The 21130-nt window shown below is 40.7% G+C and overlaps 1 protein-coding gene across 15 annotated transcripts in view; it reads right to left on the bottom strand.

Annotated features, from left to right (window-relative positions):
* Positions 1–21130, bottom strand: part of AAK1 (AP2 associated kinase 1) — a 167030-nt gene that overhangs the window by 10999 nt on the left and 134901 nt on the right. For 8 of the 15 annotated variants that reach the window (XM_058683825.1, XM_058683827.1, XM_058683826.1 and 5 more), the window contains 5 exons: positions 17149–17244; positions 4661–4762; positions 3538–3639; positions 2029–2139; positions 178–288 (listed from right to left, as the gene is read on the bottom strand). The exons of 1 other annotated variant lie outside the window; for it this stretch is intronic. In XM_058683825.1, coding sequence (XP_058539808.1) covers positions 178–288; positions 2029–2139; positions 3538–3639; positions 4661–4762; positions 17149–17244 — 522 coding nt within the window. The remainder of the gene's footprint in view (positions 1–177; positions 289–2028; positions 2140–3537; positions 3640–4660; positions 4763–17148; positions 17245–21130) is intronic. 6 more of the 15 variants (XM_058683830.1, XM_058683829.1, XM_058683832.1 and 3 more) reach the window with 6 other exon arrangements.

The following is a 21130-nucleotide window of genomic DNA, read 5'->3' as shown; positions in this document are numbered from 1 at the left end:
TCTCCATCTGTATATGTGTCTCTATCTTATACTGGTCCAGCCCCAAGGCCTGTCATTACCCCAGTTCCCTTCACTAAGTGTTGATGCTTTCTTCCCTCTTGCAGATTAGGCACATTACTATTTTGTAAACAGCTGTGATGCCAAGTTCTTCTCTTTTCCCCATCCTCTCTTTCTTACCTTGTGGGTTTTTGGTTATCAATACAGGAATAGGGTCAAACTCATCTTCTGCCACCTTGTCCGAGCCCTCAGGGACATCAAAACCTGAGATGAGATTACTATCTTCTGCAGCTTAATACAGAATGCAAGTACACAAGCAGAAACAACAGAGGCAGAGATTAGCAAATGAGAGAACATGTCAGAGGCATAAAGTTCCACCTATACAATCACTGTTGTTTTTGAAGATGAAAATGCTTATTTTCATGAGTGGAAACAAAGGTAGCAAAACTGAAAAATAGGGAAACAGAAAAAAAATGGTTTCAGGCTGGCCATGTTAAGACTTTCATAAATGATTAGGGAGAAGGGTTATAGAACGATCTCTACTACCATTTTAAGACCTTTAATTGTAGTTATTGTGAAATCTCTCTTCAACGTCAGTAATTCACAAAGGCACAGGAGTTAGTCATTTATCTTCCTTATTGAGCAAACAGGGGCCTGACTAACAAACAATATTCAAGAAACTCAAAGTTAGGGGCAGGGGGGAGGTAATTAGTAGTAACTGCTGTATACAAGGCAAACAAAATCTTTCTGAAAAGACTTGTTGTCCTATGATTGGGAAGAAAGACTTTCCAACAACTCTGATGCCTCAGGGAATGTTGGGGCCCAAGATCACAGGCACTGAGATTTCAAGCAGAAGTCTGTTAGATATCCTTCTCCATTATGATAAAGACTATCCTACCAGCACAAGCGCTAGCTGAGCACCTATTCTGCAAATGATGCTTCTCTGTAATTACACATTACTGCTGACACACTCCTGCCAGACATAATTGGTTAAAAACACATCCTCTATAAAAACATAATCATTTTAATGTTGTCAAGGGTAAAAACAAAACCTCAGCTCTTACCACTGCAAACCATAAACTAATTTTGTTTTGTTTTGTTTTGTTTTTTAAGTAGGCTGTATGCCCAGCGTGAAGCCCAATAAGGGGCTTGAACCACAGCTCTGCGATCAACACCTGAGCTGTTGTCAAGAGTTGGACACTTAACTGACTAAGCCACCTGAGAGCCCCAAACTAACTGTTTTTTAGTCATCTCAGGGAGGCTTACTTCTTGAATTTCCTTCAGAAGAAACTTACATTGTTCCTCTTCTATATATGTGCTCCTTCCAGAAAACCAATTTCACTACCCAAGTACAGAAAGAAGGTTAGTGAATGCCTGCATAGAGTAAGCCAGGCTCTGTGCCTCTCACTTCTATGAACAACTCACTGAAGAGAGCCCAATTCAAGCTACTTCTGTCCAGGAGCATTTCGCACCAGTATTAACCCAAGAGTAAGAAGTGAAAATGGTAGATCAGAAAGAGAAATCTAGTAACCAATCATGACTCAAAATCCGAAACGTTTATAAGTTCAATCTTTGAAGACTGACTTTGAGGACTTGGCCTGCTTCTTTAAACATAGCAATCCCTACTCAAAAACTTTAAATCGGATTTGATGAAACAACTTTAAGGTCTCAGGCTAACAAGTATCGTATTAATTAATAATAAAAGGGAGTCAGTGGATAGTCAACGCAACCATCTACATGCGCGGACCGCAAAGGTACGTAGCTCTGCCTTTAATGGAGACCATGGACTATGTGCATTCCAGGAGACTGCCAGAAAGCAATGCCTACACCAACCTGTTGTCTGAGCCTTATTAGGTACTCTTCCTGAGAGGGATTCTAACACAGAGGCTAAGAGTACAAACTCAAGTTTTCCATATAGAGGAGGGGGCTAAAAAACTTCACTGCCAAAGACTTTTGGTAAGAAAAATTCTCAGAAATCATTCAGATCTCCTTTAAGGATACACGTGCCCCAGAGGACAGGAAAGCATTTACCTTTATGGGCTGGAGCGGATATCGCTATGGGGGCAAACTCTTCCAGCAGGTCAGTAGTAGGGTTAGAAAGCAAGGAGCAATCAATCAGGGAATCTTCCCCGGTGAGAGAATCTGAGTCCAGATTAACAGCATCCCAGGTCAGTGATGGCATTAAATGGCACACACAATACCATGAGATTAGATCTTAGCCTTTAAGTTACTGCATTTACATGTTATACATATAAGCCAAGGCGAGAAAAGAAAACCAAAAGTAACATATTAAGCCCGCCGAATTTTCATCTATAGTAAGATATATTTCTAGATTCTCTTAACATTAACATATAAATATGGAATAATTCTTTGCTCAGAGGTTGCTGGGTAAGCAAGTATGTGATTTGGATGCCAATAAAACTTTAGCAACTTAGTTCTCAGCAAATGCTATTTGGGAAAAAGGACTTTGCAACTAAAGCGTTTCATTTAAACTTTCCCTAAACATTTATGGGAAAAGGTACTATAGGATGAAGTATCTAAGCTGACTAGGAGGGGACTGTCCCTGACTTATTATTAGCAGAATATGACACAGTTAAAGAATACTTTCTAGAACTCAACTAGATCCCCATTTGAAACAAAACAATCTTGCTTCTTACTAGTATTCTTTAAATTTGAATTGCCCCTCTGGACACATGACTTTCACTTTTAGTTAAGGAACAGAAGGAAGGCAAAATTCAGAGTTCAAGTATTTTCACATGCAAATTGTTCTCTGGGAAAGTTTTCTAAGAGAAAACAGTCAAGTACGCACAAGAGAAAGGAACCACATTATCTTTTATGTTCATTTTTTTTCCACTTAAATGTAAGTTTATTTTCACAGTTCCTAGACTTCCAATGGTTTCTGTTCCAAGTTAGAAAATCAGACTCTTTTACCAAGGTTGACTATGGACTCGATAAAAATGCAGGTTATCAACTCTGTGTTTATGGGCAGTTGAGGAATTCTATTAAGAGCGAATTTTGAAATTCGGGTGAAAGCAATGCTGAATCCAAGGGAAGATTTCAACTCTGCCTACAATTTAACAGCAAACCACCTATCTAGGATTAAAGCACTGTGCTGAGGACAGAATGTCAACACACAGAGCAGTAGCTCCATGAAGTCACTGACACGGTTGTATAGAAAGACTGAACAGACACCTTAGCGGAGTTAAGGCCATCCTTGTAGCTCAACGGAATTCTTTGGGGAAGGAGGTGGAGGGAACCTAGCACCAGTGAAAAGAATCTTGAAGGAATAAACACTGTAACCAGAGAAAGCCCAAGGACCACTCTATAAAGAACATGGCTCCAAAAAGCACTCTGCTCTTTAGCAAGGAAACACGTCACTAAACAGCGAGAAGCTGGGGCTGTAACCATATAGAGCATCCATTCTAGGAGGAACTAACCAGGCTGCAAACTAAGCCCAGGATCATCTGCTACAGGTGGAAAGGCTGGCTCCGAGGGCCACAACAATGACCAGTCCCTGCAGCTGCAGGACACCTGACTGACCTGTGCGGTTCGAGGTCACAGATTCCGTCTGGGATGGAAGGCGCTGGGGTACTGGGGGCTCCAGTCCCGGTATGAGACTCTCAACAGCAACATCGGCTTTTTCTTTTGTGACAGAGCATTAAGAAAGGAGAACAGATGGTAAGGGAAAAGGAGTCAAAACGTTCTTCAGACAATTCTGTGAAGGCTTCCTTCTACAGGTGTCTAAAATGCCAGTCTCGGGCAAGATGGACAGCACAGTAAGTTACTTTATTTCTGCTGCTTTGAGTGTCTGGGCTTCACTGATTGAGCAGGCATGTGCAAGGTTGACCACTATAACTAATCTTGGTGAGTTTCAGTTTTTATAGATAAGTGTAGAACACGAGTCACCCAGCAGATTTCTTCCATGTCAGAAGACATAGGCTGAAAGGCACCATAGTATCTTCTGGTAATTTTGCTTTTCTTAAGGGATAAACTTGGGGACAGACATCCTCTGTGCCTGGCGAAGGTAACTAGTCCATTTGAAATCCCACCCCATGATGTGGCCGGGAGGTATTCTGCACTGTGTCACATCCTGCAGCTGAAGGCCCATCTCTACAGGGTCATGGCTTTCCTGGGTTCAAGGACTATGTGCCCTGGAGTACAGGAGACCTGCACATCTTGTAGTTCATGCCTGCCTTGCTGTAGAAGCACAGGGAAATACCAAACTGAGCAGACTAAGCCCCTGTCCCGGACTCTACTCATGGGGCTTCACCACTGGGTAAGTGTTTTCTGTTTCTGATACGGGGCACATACAGAGGCCTTCTAAAGAAGAATCTGCTAAAGGTAAGGTCCCAGCTTGAAAGCAACTTCTTTCATGAAGCTTTTGTAATTAAATGTGAATTTTTCCATTCCTCCTCATTCATAAGAAATTCCTTTTGGAAATCTCAGGCTATCAAGCAAAGCAAAAATAACAGTGTGGTGCCCCTGGAAAGGCAGGGGAAAACACTTCATTTGGGGTGATAACAAATGAGATTAAAGGAGGCTTTGTTGCATTTCCACTCCCCAGCAGGGCCATTCAATAGGGATCTGTTAACCAGGTAGTTATCATTCTCGAAACAGACACATAGATCATGCAGGGCTGAAGAAACAGAGATGATGACTTTACCAATTACAGCATCGGAAGTGCTACCAAAAGGGTCTGTCATAGGCAAGAGGTCAGGGAGCAGGAGAGAAGTGTCAGGAGATTTGAGTCCCTCAATTAGTTTTTCTAGGTTGGGCAGAGAGGTAAAGAGAAAGCAAAAATGCAGTGAGATATTAAAGCAAGCTGAACATTTATCATTTTCTATGCAAACACATTTTGGGGTCAAAATTTTGTATAGATTCATCATAAAAATAAATACTGTTAGTATCTTTTACTGTTAATCACAAATAAGCTTTCAAAGTTCAAAGTTTAAAAATGATTATTTCCCCAACTGAGGTTCATTTTGTAAGTCATTCAAGATACTTCCCTAGGTTTGTTTGTTTTAAAATTTGAGATATAGGGGCGCCTGGGTGGCTCAGTCAGTTAACCGTCTGACTTCGGCTCAGGTCATGATCTCATGGTTCGTGGTTTTGGGTCCTGCAGCAGGCTCTGCGCTGGCAGCTCAGAGCCTGGAAACTGTTTCAGATTCTGTGCCTCCCTCTCTCTGCCCCTCCCCGTTTGTGCTCTGTCTCTCTTTCTCTCTTTCAAAAATAAACAGTTTCAAAAAATTAAAAAAAAAATAAAATTTGAAGTATAAAAATTTACCCAAAGGATACAAAGATACATATTCGAAGGGGCACATGTACCCTGACGTTTATAGCAGCACTATCAACAACAGCTAAATTATGGAAGGAGTCCAAATGTCCATTGACTGATGAATGGATAAAGTAGAAGTGATTTGTGTGTGTACACATATATACACATACACATGTATATATGCATGTGTATGTATATATGTATATGCATATGTATATATGCGTATATATATATTTTATATATATATATATATACATACATATATACACAAACAATGGAATATTACTCAGCCATAAAAAGAATGAAATCTTGTCATCTGTAACAACGAGGATGGCATTAGAGTGTACTATGCGAAGTGAAATAAGTCAGAGAAAGATAAATACCATATGATTTCATTCATATGTGGAATTTAAGAAGCAAAACAGATGAACATAGTGGGGAAGAGAGAGAGAGAGAGAGAGAGAGAGAGAGAGAGAGAGAGAGAGAGAGAGAGAGAGGCAAACCATAAAACAGACTCTTAACCATAGGAACAAACTCAGGGTTGCTGGAGGGGAGGTTGGAGGGGGATGGGTTAAAAGGGTGATGGGTATTAAGGAGGGCACTTGTTGTGATGAGCACTGGGTGTTGTACATAAGCGATGAGTCCCTAAATTCTACACCTGAAATTAATATTACACTGTATGCTAACTAACTGGAATTTAAAACTTGAAAAAGAAAAAAAATTTTTGAGGTATAATTTACACTGAATAAAAGTCAACTATTTCAAGTGCACAATTTGCTGAGTTTTGACAAACGTACACACTCATGTAAGCACCACTGAAATGACGTAAAACATTTCCATCACCCCCCAAAATACCCTTGTGCCTTATTCTGGTCAGTGCCTTCCTTTTACCCACAGGCCCTGGCAACAACTGATCTGCTTTCTGTCCCTACAGCTTTGCCTTTTCTAGAATTTCCTATAAATGGAACCATGCAGTATGTCGTCTCTTCGGTCTGATGTCCTTGATTTAGCATAATGCTTCTGAGACTTCTCCCCGGTGTGGCATGTATTGGTAATTTGTTCTGTCTTATGTGGTAGGAGTGTTCCACTATATGAACGTACCACATTTTATTCAATCATTCACCAGTTGATAAGACATTTGGTTGTTTCTAATAGTTTTTAGCTATTAAAAATAAAGCTGCCATAAACATATCCATGTACTTAAGTATACGTTCATACCCCTTCCTTAGTTGTGAACATTTTTTTTGGACTTGCATTTAGAAATGGTTTATAACTCAGCAAGTGAATCAAAATATGCCTAAATTAACTTCAACCATCACTTATTGTCTGCCAACGGAGAGTGTGTGACAGGCTGGCACTCTTATCATTCTATGGTCAAATCTCATGAAATTCACATACACCTGAAGATGGATTACTTTTGATGTCATTTGGCTAAGAAACAAAAGGACGTAAGAAGCCACCAGATTTGTCACACCTAATAACTTAATGTGTGATAAGTGCACACATTAAGATTCCTTCATGATTCTTTCAGCCTTGATCCATCAATAAATCTCTATTTACCTTCAACTTATTAATGGTAGAGCATTAACTTGAAACAAAATAATGAGTCGTAGAATCTTACAGAAAGAAGGGAATTAGGTCTCAAACCTCCTTTTACTTGCAAGGAGGTTAAGGCCACATAAATTCTATAACTTGCCCAGTTAAAGCCTGTTGACATTTTTTTTTTCTATCACAGAAATACCATGCCATTAAGATAAAACTAAAATTAAAATGTTTGAGAAAAAGAAGTGACTTAAAGTTCAAGTATGTGTATATAACGTTTTAATGAATCTGCATTCTTCCAGGCTATCAGGAATCAAGTAAAGACGAAATTGATATTCGTTGAGTGACTGAAACTGAAATTTAGGTGATCTGTAATTTAAGGTGATCTATAACTACACAGATGAAACAAAATAATGGATTTTAGTGTCTTGGCAAGGTAATTTGCTTTCGTCCACTTAATATACTGCCGAAAAAGATATTTTTATATGTGAGACCAATTTACCATCTTTGGAGTATATGGCATGTAGGTTATCTTTAAATTAAATGACAATATGCTACATTGCTCATTTACACCTGATTTATATTGAAGAAAGGAAGGAAGGAAAAAAAACAACTTTTCAACAGCAGGGAAAAAAACCCCAGGGTACTAACCAAGTATACCAGTGTAATCCCATCAGCATTAATCTTGCATCGTGCATAACATTCTATTAGCAGACAAGATGTTAAAAATATCTGACAATTTTTAGCATACTGGCAAAAAGAAGATGTTTTCCCAAAAAGTCCACATTTTGATTATTCTGAACACTGGCTTTTGTTTTAGTCCCAAAAGAGCCTCTTTCACATACAGAAACGTAATTATTTGCTTCTTTCACTTTCAGCACGCCTATATTTGCAATCTTATGAAGCAACGGATAAAAAGCAATGACCCCAAATTACTTATCTTTCATACAGCAGTTTATCCAGGTGCAAAACCTTAGGCTAGCCACATTCAGAGTGTGAATTCTAGCCACTGCAGTGACTGGTTGTGACCATGAGGCTGTTCCTTTAACTTCTGTCATTACCTCAACTGTAAAATGGGAGATACCTCCCACCATCCTTCTGTATTGGTCACTCAAGTATCATCTCTTCTAAGCCTTTCCCTGTCCTCCCTGCCACATCAGGAAACTTCTGGAGTCCTCTGCACTCTCTTCTCTTGCAGCCCTTACAATGTGACTGAAGGCACAGAAGGTATGTTATTAATCTCTGTATCCCCAGTTCTCAGTTTCCTCTCATACCCTATGTCACATGTCTGTGGCCTCACTGGGGAGATGGGGAGAATGGGCGATCAAGTGGAAAGTCAGGTACCTCAGCAAGAATCGACTATTTTCATTAGCCGTTAGCAAAAAGCTGATGTGAGGGGATAAAAAAGTGTGTGTGTGCATACATGTGTGCATGTGTTGTGTGGTGAGATAGAACAGGGTGGGGATGGGCTAAGCTGCCAAATGTAGAGAGGCTTATCTTCTGACCAAACAGTAACATGCTATTCACATGGATGATCTGTGATGACACTCGAATACTGGAATGTGGGAAGGAGGAGCAGGGACAGAGCAATAGCAGACAGAGGACTAGGAGTGGGAGCACAGAGCCACGGCCTAAGTAAGGTGGACAGCATGTACAAAACCAGCCTGTCCCACCCTCAGCACTACTGAAATGACAGAAGACTCTCAGTTACTCCGTGCAGGTGCCCAGGTGTCACCGGAACTACCGTCATCACTTCCATTTGCAGTTCAAGGTCAAACATTTTCATTCATTATTCAGAAAACACCCTGGGTGTGGGAATACTGATAGAGTCGAGAAGAATGGACATAGACACCGTGAGAATGTGTGATTTGCCCAAAGTCATAGATGGGACATGGTAGAGCCCGCACTTGATTTCACGGTTTCCCTCATGTGCTGCCTACAGGGTTTGCCTGTCTCCATTGACATAGGAGAACAGGTCTTCACATAGACATGGTCCCATGCCCAACGGCCAAGTTATCAAAGACATGTTGGCCCTGGAAGGAGCCTCGGATCTTATTCAATTAGCCTTCTCATTTATAGATGAAGAAACTAGCTCCAGAAAGGTGAAGCCACCTGCCTGAGAGCTAACAGCGGGTCAGCCACAGAGCTAGCTAGGACTGTGGCCCAGACCTTCTACACACTAGAGATTCAGTCCTCTGGCTTAACTAAAGCTTTGGTTGCTTCAAAATGTAAAGCCATGAGAAGAAGTCACACCTCAAGCTTTCACGGCTCATTTTTGGTCACTGTAAATGAAGAACTTTCTCATGATACCCTTGAGAACAGGGTATCATGGGAGGCACGAGAAAGGCTACAGGAGGCTGAGAGTTTATAGCCACAGCCTGCAGGCCTCACACGTGAATCAAGGGCCAGCCTTGATATCATTTGTGTTAGGACTTCTGTTTTATGAAGACACTCTGAGACTATGTGGCATGAAGGGGATGGGTGGGGAGGAGCAGTGCAGAGAAGAGAGTGGTAAATTTAGGAACGTGTGCAGGAAGCATTAAGATCCCAAACCTCAAACAAGTTCTCCACAGGCATTTTGCAACCTGTTGATATCTAATGGCGCCACAGATGCCTGGGATAACACTAGTGAGAATGGGTGAGATTCCAGGTTTTACTCAAATGCCTTGGTATGAGACCAGAAAAAGCAGAATTCCTTGAATGAAGTGAAATGTGAGAGGAGGCAGCATGGTCCGCCAGACAGAAAGAAAAGGCACAAAGAGACAGAGACCTGGGCTCTGCACTAAGTTGATGTGACACTTTGGGCAAACCATCATTGTTCTCTGGATCTAAGTTTTTCTTATTGATAATATGATAAAATGAAGATACACTTAAAGGTCCTATCCACCTCTAAAAGCCAATCGTCCAAGGGAAAAACAGGGAGCAGGAACTAACCAGCTACTTAGAAGACGGACTGCTTAGAGAAGAAACTGGAGATCTGAACTGGCAGCGGCTGTGGGGAAGGACCCTTGGAGGGCACCGTGGCAGAATGGGCAGGAAGGAAGATGACTGCCCCAAGACAGCTGTTCAACACACAAACTCAGCCCAGACACCCATGGCCAGGGGAACAGGGTGAGAAGGTGGGGGAATATTTAAGCTAGATCCTCATTTGAAAAAAGAATGGATGTCTTTAAAAAAAAAAAAAAAAAAAAAAAAAAAAGCAAAGGGAAAAAAACCCAGAAACCAAGAAACAGAATCTTTAAAATTTTTTTTAATGTTTATTTATTTTTGGCAGAGAGAGACAGAGAGAGAGACAGAGCGTGAGTGGGGAGGGGCAGAGAGAGGGGGACACAGAATCCAAAGCAGGCTCCAGGCTCTGAGCTGTCAGCACAGAGCCCAACACGGGGCTCGAACTCACAGACAGCGAGATCATGACCTGAGCCAACGTCAGATGCTCAACCGATTAGCCACACAGGTGCCTCGCAGACTCTTAACTACAGAGAACAAACTGATAGTTAGCAGAGGGGAGGTGGGTGAACTAGGTGATGGGGATTAAGGAGTTCACTTGTGATAAGCACCGGGTGACGGAACTGTGGAATCATGATATTGTACGTGTGAAACTAAGGTAACACTGTATGTTAACTATACTGGAATTTAAAATAAAATTACATTTAGAAAAAAGGGAAAAAAACATGTTTCTTGTTTGATCCCTTATTACTTTTTACTTTTGTAAAACATGTTTATTGTGGAAACTTGGGAAATACGGAGAAAACAAAGGGTAAAAGTAAAAACGACCCATAATCTCACTTCGAGAGATACCCGCTATTAACAGTTTTTAGAGAATACCCCTCCAATCTTTCCCTCTAAATTCTGATTGTTTGATAAATATTTCAGCATACCCATATTTTCTCAGAATAATATTTTAGGAAAGAAAAGAGAAAGTAAACTATTAGGATCTGAGTGTAGTCCATTTTATTACACGTTCATCAAGCCCGAGGTGGTGGGGTCTTCACTCTTTACCAAGCTAATGGCAGAGGTTATGGCATCCCATTGTTTCATAATTGGCTCTTCTTGGATTCATCATAATGATGAACTTTAAAATATATATATATATATTGTTGGTAATTTCTATCTCTTCTTTTATGAAGAATATCTACTCATATTTTTCTGTTGGTGGTATTTCTTATCACATTCCCATTACTATACTCAGTTCTTTCTGAAGTTTCTAGGGTTCCCAAATAAGAATGAGTCAGGTTAAGAGCATGGAGTTGGGCTGAAATCACGGTGAAAGGACCGAGAAGGTGGACCCGTGAAGCAAAGTGGGCACAGAGTGAGTTAGCCCGGCCAGTGGAAGCTGAGAATGCTTTTAAAGGAGAGCGTTGCTAGTACTTTGAAAAATTAAGAGCAGACTTAGAAAGAGGATCTTTTGAGCACCTTCCTCTCTCCTCTCAAGCATAATAAGTCAAGTGGCACTGGGGACTAGGGAAGAGAGGAAAAGGTAGGAATCAATCCACTCCAAAGTCTTCTCTTAGGTTTCTCTCAAGACTTACTTACTGAAAGTATCAACCACAAAGCAAGAAGGTAATAAATCCTTCATAAAAGCATCTAAGGTTAGATAATCAAAACTGCTTCCTGATGGGGGACTGGAATATAGTACAAGTTGTGAGCTTTCTCTCTTTCCGAACATCAAAAGAGAGGATAGGTATCTATTTAGAGGCTAAAAAGGTTAAGGGTTTGCTCAAGAGCCATTCCAGGCCTAATGAGGAATTTGACCACGAACAGTAAAGCAGGGTGATCTAATGAACAGGAAAAGCCTGATGCCAGCCCCCATCAGAAAAGATGATTTGGCTGCTACAGCTTTGTGGCTTTGGAAATTTACATCTTGTCTGAAGTCTTGTGATGAGAGATGCTGTTTTTAAAATGCAGTCACTCTAAATAGTTCCTATCATTGAGAAACTAGACACTAAACCGTCTGTAACATCTGCAAGATGGAAGCAAAAGTCAGCCACCATGCCCCATTCCAGGTTCATTTTAGGGAACTGAATCTGCGGAAAGAGAAACTTTCCAGAACAAAGACACATAGGTGATCAACCTTGGACTTTCCAGTATCATGAAATAGCAGTTGGAAGTGAGGAATATGCCAGGAAGATAGCTCTGAGAGGAATGCTTATCTTCACAACAAACCACTAAGAAAACACAGCTTCTCCTGTGGACTTTTTGAGAGATGATGAACTACCATAAACCAGGAGGTACATTTTTAAAAAGCTGTTGATTCTAGGAAGTGGCACTTATGGGGCAACCAATGCCTGCTTGCTGAGTCTTGTGGAACACTGATGTTGAGAAGTCAGCATTAAGGAGCTGCTATGAAAATCTTTTCCTCAAACTCTAGTGTTCTGCCCATGGGGATGTAAAAAGATGTAGTCGCTATGGAAAATAATACGGTAGTTCCTCAAAAAATAAAAACTAGAATTACCATAGGACCTGGCAATTCCATATCCAGATATATACCCAAAAGAATCTCAGGTCTTGAAGAGACATTTGCATACCCATGCTCATGGGAGCATTTTCACAATAATCCAAGTGGCTGTGGAAGCAACCCAAGTGGCCAACAAAAGAGGAATGGATAAACAGAATGTGGTACACATATACAATGGAATGTTATTCAGCCTTCAAAAGGAAGGAAATTCTGACATATTCTTCAACATGGATGAACCTTGAGGACATTATGTTAAGTGAAATAAGCCAGTCACAAAAAGACAAATACTGTATGATTCTACCTATATGAGGTATCTAGAGTAGTCAAATTCAAAGAGGAAGAAAGCAGAATGTGGTTGCCAGGGGCTGCAGGAAAGGAGGAAGGAGAGTTACAGGTGGAGAGTTTCAGTTTTGTGAGATTAAAACAGTTCCGTGGATGGATGGCAATGGTTGCAAAACAATGTGAAGACTAAATGCCATTGAACTGTCCACTTTAAAATGGTAAATCTTGTGTTATGTGTATTTTACCAGTTTAAAAAAAACAAAAGATTAAATCCTTCAGCCAATTTTCAGAGAAAATTCCCCATTCTCTTCTACTGTATTTTCAATTTGGTACCACCTATAGCTTATCTAACACAAAGAGAAGGAAAAATAAACACACAGCATATGAGCATCAATGAAATACTTTGAGACTCACCAGAGCTAGGCTTCATTTGGCAGCTCTGTGAGCACACAAATGCTCATGGCTGTGATTTTTTTTAATGCCAGATTTTCTAAGAAAATGTGTTTTATGATGCTTTGGAAAATAGAAATGGTCCTAAAAAAAATAAAACCCAAACAAATCCAATCACCCAATGCCCTTTTACCCACAGTTTAATAATCATTATATCAAGGAAGTCTATTTCAATGGCTCTGAGTTGTGCAAGGTCAAAGGTTATAAAGCAAGTTTAATTTCTGTAAGAGAAAAACATTATTGTCTAAGACTTTTCATAACTAGGACTGCCCCATGGGGAATAAGGGCTCAGAACCAAAGTCTACAACATTTCCTATCTTTATACTAATTTAAAGTTTACAGAGCAATTCCAAATACATGCTTCCATCTGGCCCTCACAAGCCACTCCATGAGGTAGGTTTTAAAATAGTTTTAATTTTGAGGAGAAGAACACAGAGTTTAAATGATTTGATCAAAATCACCAAGCCACTATGTGGGTAGAGCCCAGGTCTGAAAAGTTCAAGCCCACTTTCGTATTTCCCTAAACCTTAATTTTAGCTTTGCAGTCGAAGGCTTTATTGACCCCCAGACAGGGAGGTTTCACTGGCTGGGGCCTGGGGCCATTAAAAGGAATGTGTGCAGCAGCACAGTCCCAACAGCACCAGTGTCTCACCTTCTCACCTGGAACATGAGATTATTACTTGACAAACCTACCAGTCAGTCTTCTTTGTAGAATCAGAGGAAATTACATGGGAGGGCATTTTATTTTATTTTTTTAATTTTTTTTTTTTTTTAACGTTTATTTATTTTTGAGACAGAGAGAGACAGAGCATGAACAGGGGAGGGGCAGAGAGAGAGGGAGACACAGAATCTGAAACAGGCTCCAGGCTCTGAGCGGTCAGCTCAGCCCGATGCGGGGCTCAAACTCACGGACCGTGAGATCATGACCTGAGCCGAAGTCGGACGCGTAACCGACCAAGCCACCCAGGTGCCCCAGGAGGGCATTTTAAAAGCATCAAATAAAATGTTAAGTCATTAAAAGGCATAGAGTGGTCAGGAGACAAAGATTTCATGACTCTTTTATCATCAGGAAGGTAGAGTGTGGAGGGAAGCATGTATGCAAAACAAACAGCCCTAAAAGTGTGACTGGTACCCACGGTGGTCTGGAAGTAGTGACAAACTGGGTGTTTTAGGGGGGCAGGAAGAGGGGAGAAAAACTTGCAGTTTGTTGAGGTCCCAGAGCCCTACACTCTCAGGCCTCGCCTCAGACGTTTCAAGATGCTAAGGAAGGAGGTAGGGTAATCCCATCCATATCCTATCGATATCCTTGGATTAAAAGGCTACAGAATTGAATGGTGTTACAGGCAGAACATTACAGTACATACATTAATCAGACACAGCTGCAAGACACCATGCTCAGCCCAGATTCTGGAGGGCTCGACAAAGGGCTGGAGGTGAAGAATCTTCTAAACCTAGCTACTGCTTTCACTCCAGGGTTTGTGGGCTGTACCTTCATTTATTCACCCTCTGAGAGTGGATGAGAGGCCTGGCTGGGAGTTGGCAGAGGCCCAGGTAGAAAACTATGAAGCCAGTAGTCTGGTGTTTGGGAGTTGGGGACACAAATGGAGAGTAATGGGGCTGCCATAAGCCTTTCAGCCTCAGGTTTTACTTTGTTCATTCATCCAATCTGCAAATATTCATAGAGTACCAATCTACCCGCCAGTGTTCTTAGCACTGGCAAAGCAGTGCTGGATCAGACAGCAAGGTCGCTCCCTCAGGACACTGACATCCTGGTGGGGAAAGACAGATAATGGACCAATGAAAACAATGTCATGACAAATGCTATGAAGAAAAAAGCCAGGAAGTGTGACTGCGAGTGCTGTGGGATCACGACAGGCCTGAGAAGATAGCATTTAAGCTGAGACCCAAATGTCAGATGATAAGAAGGAACAGATATAGAGAAAAAGCTTTCCAGGCAGAGTATCAGCACGTGCAAAGGCCCTGAAGTGGGAACAAGCTGAGACTGTTGGAAGAAAGACTAAAGAAAAGAATATTATGAGCTCAGGTTAGAGGGGTGGCCAGAGAGCTAATCAGATTAGTTAGGGCCTTTTAGGTCTTGGTAAAAAGTCTGGATTTTACTCTCAGTGATATGGAAATTCATGGGAGCACAAAGGAGTGACATATCTAATTTATGTTTTCAGATGAGTTTGGTCTGACAGATCATAAAACAAATAAGATACCCCTGTAATTCTCAATTAGAATATTCCATTAATAGATCTCTTATTAAAATCCAAGAGGAGTCATGGCTTAATTGGCACGAAAGTGTATACCAGTATCACTTTAGCAGGAATCTACCAGAAAAAGAGAAATATGGAGGATCAGGAGACAGGAAAGATAACAATGTAGAAGGCAGGATGGCGGCCGGCTACCTATGGTGCCTCCCAGGCTTATCTTTACAACTCATCTCTACAACTGGGAGTTGATATCCTGAGCCACCTCACGTCTGTGCCTGGCTCGTCACCCCGATCCAGAGGGTACCTGTGACAGTTGTGCGGGACAGCTACCTGCCTGTGGGCCCTCATCTTCCGGCCTGTGCCAAGAGGTGTCCCTTCCAGCGTCTGCAGCCCATGGGCCATCTGGGAAAGAGCAAGGCAAGAGCCTGAGGGGTATCAAAGGGAAAATGCCTCGATAACCCCTTTTCTTTGTCTGGTCCCATGACTGCCACGACAGGGAGGAAAAAGAGGCCAGTGGGCTCCAGCCTGAGTTCGCAGCCCATACCTTTCTAGCTTGAAAATGGCTTGTCTAGGTACTGCCCAGCATGCCTGAATGATACAACAGAGAAAAGGACCTCTACTTGATTCCTTCTTCCCTTTCCTTTAACTATCCTATACTGAATCATTTCTCAGCGACCTTAGGTATTTTTGACCTACATCCAGCTCGAGCAAGCTATGAAGTTACACAATACTACTTGATCAAGGCAAGTTTTTGCTTCCCCTAAGGAGGGTCAACAGATTGCCTAAAGAAATAAAAACTGTCATGGTACCCTTGCTGCAGTCTGTCTTAGTACATAGATGGTACAAACGTCACAATCATTTCCAATCTTGAATCAATCAAATACCTTTAACATTCTGGGAGAGAAGAAGAACCAAGCAGATCCTATTAGTTTAAAACCAAGAGAATAAATAGGCAAAGGTAAGAATAAGAAGAAAAACTACCAGAAACAAAATGGCTGCTAGATGCTTCTAAAGAGTTGGATCTATTCAAAAAGACTGGTAGAGAAAAGAAAGGGTGGCTTCTGTGTCTCACATCATGCTCCCCACCCCCACCCCTAAAAGGATGGGGAAGAGCATAGGGAGAGAAATCACTGGCAGTCATGAAATGCTAGTATCCAATTGGCAAGTATCCAATTATTGTTTCAAAAGCTATCTCAATCAGAACACACTAACAATTTCTTCCTTTTTTATTTTTTTTATTATTTTTTATTTTTGAGACAGAGAGACACAGAGCATGAATGGGGGAGGGTCAGAGAGAGAGGGAGACACAGAATCGGAAGCACGCTCCAGGCTCTGAGCTGTCAGCACAGAGCCCGACGCGGGGCTCGAACTCACAGACCGTGAGATCATGACCTGAGCCGAAGTCGGACGCTCAACCGACCAAGCCACCCAGGCGCCCCAATTTCTTCCTTTTTTAGACTGCTCACTTAAAAATCAGATATGGTAGACCTAAAGCGATATTCGAACTCATGCAGTCCAAATTACTTCACTGATGAAGAGTCAAGTCCAGAAGGTTTTCAGATAGGTGAAGTGCCAGGAAGGGAACCTGGGTCTCCTGACTCATATTCCCTTTAACTTTTATTATGTATTTTTATTTAGAAAATAAAAGCCCATTATAGGAAAATCAGTACTGGCCAGGAAATTATCATATAACCACTATTGGCATTTTGTTCCTTCTATCACATGCTTACAGGTCCCCCTCAACATGTTATAATCATATTAGACTAATGTTCTTTCCAATACACAGGCCCTCCCATTACCAAAAAATATACAACAGAACCTATTAATAGGCCTTGAAATTCACATCCTTTTCATGGAGTGTTTAAACAACTCTCAAGAAACCCTGGAACACAAGAATCAACCTGCTTAGGCTCAGAGCAGCTCTGTTTACCTACCTGGTGCATCAGGTACTTGAAGAGGGATAAAAGGATCAGATACACTTAGAAGTGGGAGGCTAGAGTCCACAGTCTGCCCACCCTTCCTTTTTTCAGCTGGAGTGGGTTGGAGGGGAAGAAAGGGTCAAGGTGAGAAAAAAAAAAGAGAAAAGCAGAAAACATCAAGTAAATCTAGATGAATTTAGCATCTATTAACCCAACAGCTCAAATTGCAGAGTAAATCTAAACTCAGAGGCAGAATAAAGATGGATGAGTGGATATAATCCAGGGGAAAGGCAAAATACGTATGAGATATATAATCCAGTCCTTGCAACATACTCAAAGATGTAATTAATGATAAAACTAGTACTATATTCATACCCCTGAAATTCTACTTCTTCTTTGTGTGGAAGCCTATGGTGGTCTCTTCCAGAATTCCTGTAGCGATTATTATCCATATCACACATTTTGGCATATAAACAAACACTGCCTGTTTTGTAATCTAGCACATATGTATACATACTTCCAACGTGCCCTTTACCCTCTTGAGGTCATGGTATCACCAAATGTCTAGGCATGCTAGGCAGAAAGACAGAAAGAAACAGAAATAGACTTCCTGCCTGTTGCAAGCCCTAACCTCTGGACTACATCTAACATTTATTGACATTTATTCTGTATCTGGCAAACTCACAGATTTATAGAAATCTATACACCGTATGGGATATGAGGGCTTAAAGGGATCTTAGGATTTTCTAGCACAATTTTCTTCCTTTACAGAAAAGAAAACGAAGCCCAGAAGTTAAAAGACTAGCCAGAGGTCTATCAGCAAACCCAGGGTCAGAACACAGGTTTGCTGGTTTCTACTTTACTATTCTTTACGCTGCATTTTAATATTCAGTTTGCTCAGTAATTAAAATCTCTATAGAGTGGATTTTTAAAAACTTTTTATTTTCAAATAATTATGAAATCATAGGAAATTGCTGTACATAGAGTCCTGGGAACCTTCTTCAACCAGTTTCCTTCCATGGTGAGATCTTTTACAACTGTAGGACAAAATCTCTGACATTGTTAAAATATTGTTAACTAATTTTATTCAGTTTTCACATACACTCGTCTGGGTGTGTATAGTTCTTTGCAATTAGACCGTATGTATAGATTAGCATAGGCACCACCACAACGATATAGAATTGTTCCATCAAACAAAAGGACCTCCTTGTTGTTCTCCTTTATAGTCACACACTCCTTATTCCAGTCCCTACCTCTTGGAATTCACTAATCTGTTCTCAATCTCTATAATTTTGTCATTTTGAGAAGGTTATTAAAGTGGGTTTTTAGGTTGCTTTAAAGGTAGATGGAGGAAGACAGGGATAAAATCACTGCTCTTAAAATCTCTAAAAAATTTTTTAAACGAGACACAATGAAATATATTAAAAGAAAAAAAAACAAATTATATAACTGGATACATTCATCTTCAAAAAAAGTATATATGTGTAGAAATAAAATTATGGACACAAATATTGTAAAATGTCAGCAATGTTCTCCTCTTGGAGTGGGATTGTGAGTTCTTTTATCTTGCTTCTTTGGGCTTTTAGTCATTTTTCCAAAATTACACTAACGAATGTATATAACTTAACAGAAAAATATGTTAAATAAAGAGGCACAATGTCAAGTTCCAGATGTCTGTTGCAACATATGGACACAGTTCATCAACATTTTTGCAGCTTTTACCATAAAAAATGTTTAAAATAACCCTTCTGCCATCCTCCCTGACTTATGAAATTTCCTGTTTATTTCCTTCCTTGTTGATCAGATGGTTTAAAATCAGTGAACAGTCTGAGCTTGGTTAGAAAACTTGTAGAAAATGGTGCTATCCTATATTTCATACAAATGAGGACATATTAATTTCTGGGGTTTAGATATAATTTTCTTTCTTTAAAAATTTTCTTTTAACGTTTATTTATTTTTGAGAGAGAGACAGAGAATGAGCAGGGGAGGGGCATAGAGAGAGGGAGACACAGAATCCGAAGCAGGCTCCAGGCTCTGAGCTGTCAGCACAGAGCCCGACGCGGGGCTCGAACTCACAAACCATGAAATCATGACCTGAGTTGAAGTTGTATGCTTAACTGACTGAGCCACCCAGGAGCCCCTATAATTTTCCTTCTTGTGTAAAGAATGAAAAGTGTCACAAACACAAAAAGTTTATACCACAGACAAGAAAGAAGGAAAAATACCACATGTTCATTTAAAAAGACTGGATAAGATGAAAAAAATACGAAGATGTTTTATAATGTTTGTAAAAAGCTTAGTGTCACTGATTTACAAAGGTTCTTGAGATATGGTTATGACTACAGCTGCTGGACTGGGCTGTTCGGGTTCAAATCTCTATCCTGTCATTCTCCAGTTGTGACCTTGGGCAGGTCACTTTAATTTCCCATGGGCTGTTTTAAGGGTCACCTGAGATAATGCATAAAAAAGCACTTAACCAGTGGGCTTATTAGCACGTAGCAAGTGCTCAGTACATTTTCGCTGCTGTTACTGTCATAACTCTACTCAAATGTGTTTAAGGTGTTTAAGTCCCTCAAGAAAAATATGGCCATTTATAGACTACACAGTAAGCATAAAGGGGAAGAAGATGCTAAAACAAAAATAAAAACTGTTTTAAAAACAGTTCATACAGGGGCACCTGAGTGGCTCAGTCGGTTGAGCGACCACTTCGGCTCAGGCCATGATCTTGAGGTTTGTGAGTTCGAGCCCCACGTCAGGCTCTGTGCTGACAGCTCAGAGCCTGGAGCCTGCTTCAGATTCTGTGTCTCCCTCTCTCTCTGCCCCTCCCCCCACTCATGCTCTGTCTCAGAAATAAATAAACATTAAAAAAAATTTAAAAAACCAGTTCACACAGACAAATGAACAACAAAACAAACAACAAAACATGATAAGTAGGAATCAAAGGCACTGAAACTGGGAGCAGATGGGAAATGTGTAGGGGCCTCTGCCATTAACAGTGGTAAATCCAAGCTCCTATCCTTTGGCAAAAAGTAGCTTTTCATTCATTCAACAATCTGTACGGAACCAAACACTATACTAAATGCTAGGATTCAACAGCAAAGAAGACTTTCCTAAAGCTTACTTATTCCATGACCCCCTTTCTGGGGGAAACTATATTCTACCCAGTACCATAGCTGGACATTATTGTGATACTTTATCCCAAGGACAACAGTCAATGCTTCATACATTTGGTACATTTAGGCAACTATGTGGCATATCAAACTTTAAGCATTTTAAACCAGATCGAATTATCAGTGCATTTAAAAATCACACAGGCAAGGGGCGCCTGGGTGGCTCAGTCAGTTAAGTGTCCGACTTCAGCTAAGGTCATGGTCTCATGGTCTGTGGGTTCGAGCCCCACATCGGGCTCTGTGCTGACAGCTCAGAGCCTGGAGCCTGCTTCAGATTCTGTGTCTCCCTTTCTCTCTGCCCTCTCCCTCTCATTCTCTCTGTCTCTCTCTCTCAAAAATAAACATTAAAAAAAAAATCATACAGGCAAGAGAACAAAGCTGAAAATGGAAAATAACACAAAGAGCTTTAACTATTTAATATTAAAAAGCACATCCCCCAAAGAAGTCCAATGTGCATTCCAAAATAATAACATGAGAATATCATCTGAAGGCTTACAGGATACGGTTAAAACTCCAGTTTTTTTCTGACGAGGGAAACACACACCTATTAGAAAGCACTCTCAATAATCAGTTTAATCTTCAAAGGTCTGGGTGGGGTAGGCAATTAAAGAGAGGAGAAAAGAGAATATTGAAATATCTGTGGAGAAGTCTTCCTGCAGATTATAATTAGTCTCTCTCCCCACTCTCACGCTGGTTGAAAATCACTGCTATAGTGGGAGAAAAACTCTAAACACTTTTATTATATTTTTAAAAATTTTACTAGATGTTCCTTTTAATACTGGCAAAGCAAACCTAAGAAAAACAGGGATCTGTAATTAAAAAAAATA

The sequence above is a fragment of the Neofelis nebulosa genome, chromosome 9 (assembly GCF_028018385.1).
Source record: "Neofelis nebulosa isolate mNeoNeb1 chromosome 9, mNeoNeb1.pri, whole genome shotgun sequence".
NCBI lineage: Eukaryota > Metazoa > Chordata > Mammalia > Carnivora > Felidae > Neofelis > Neofelis nebulosa.
This window is presented reverse-complemented; position numbering and strand designations above follow the sequence as displayed.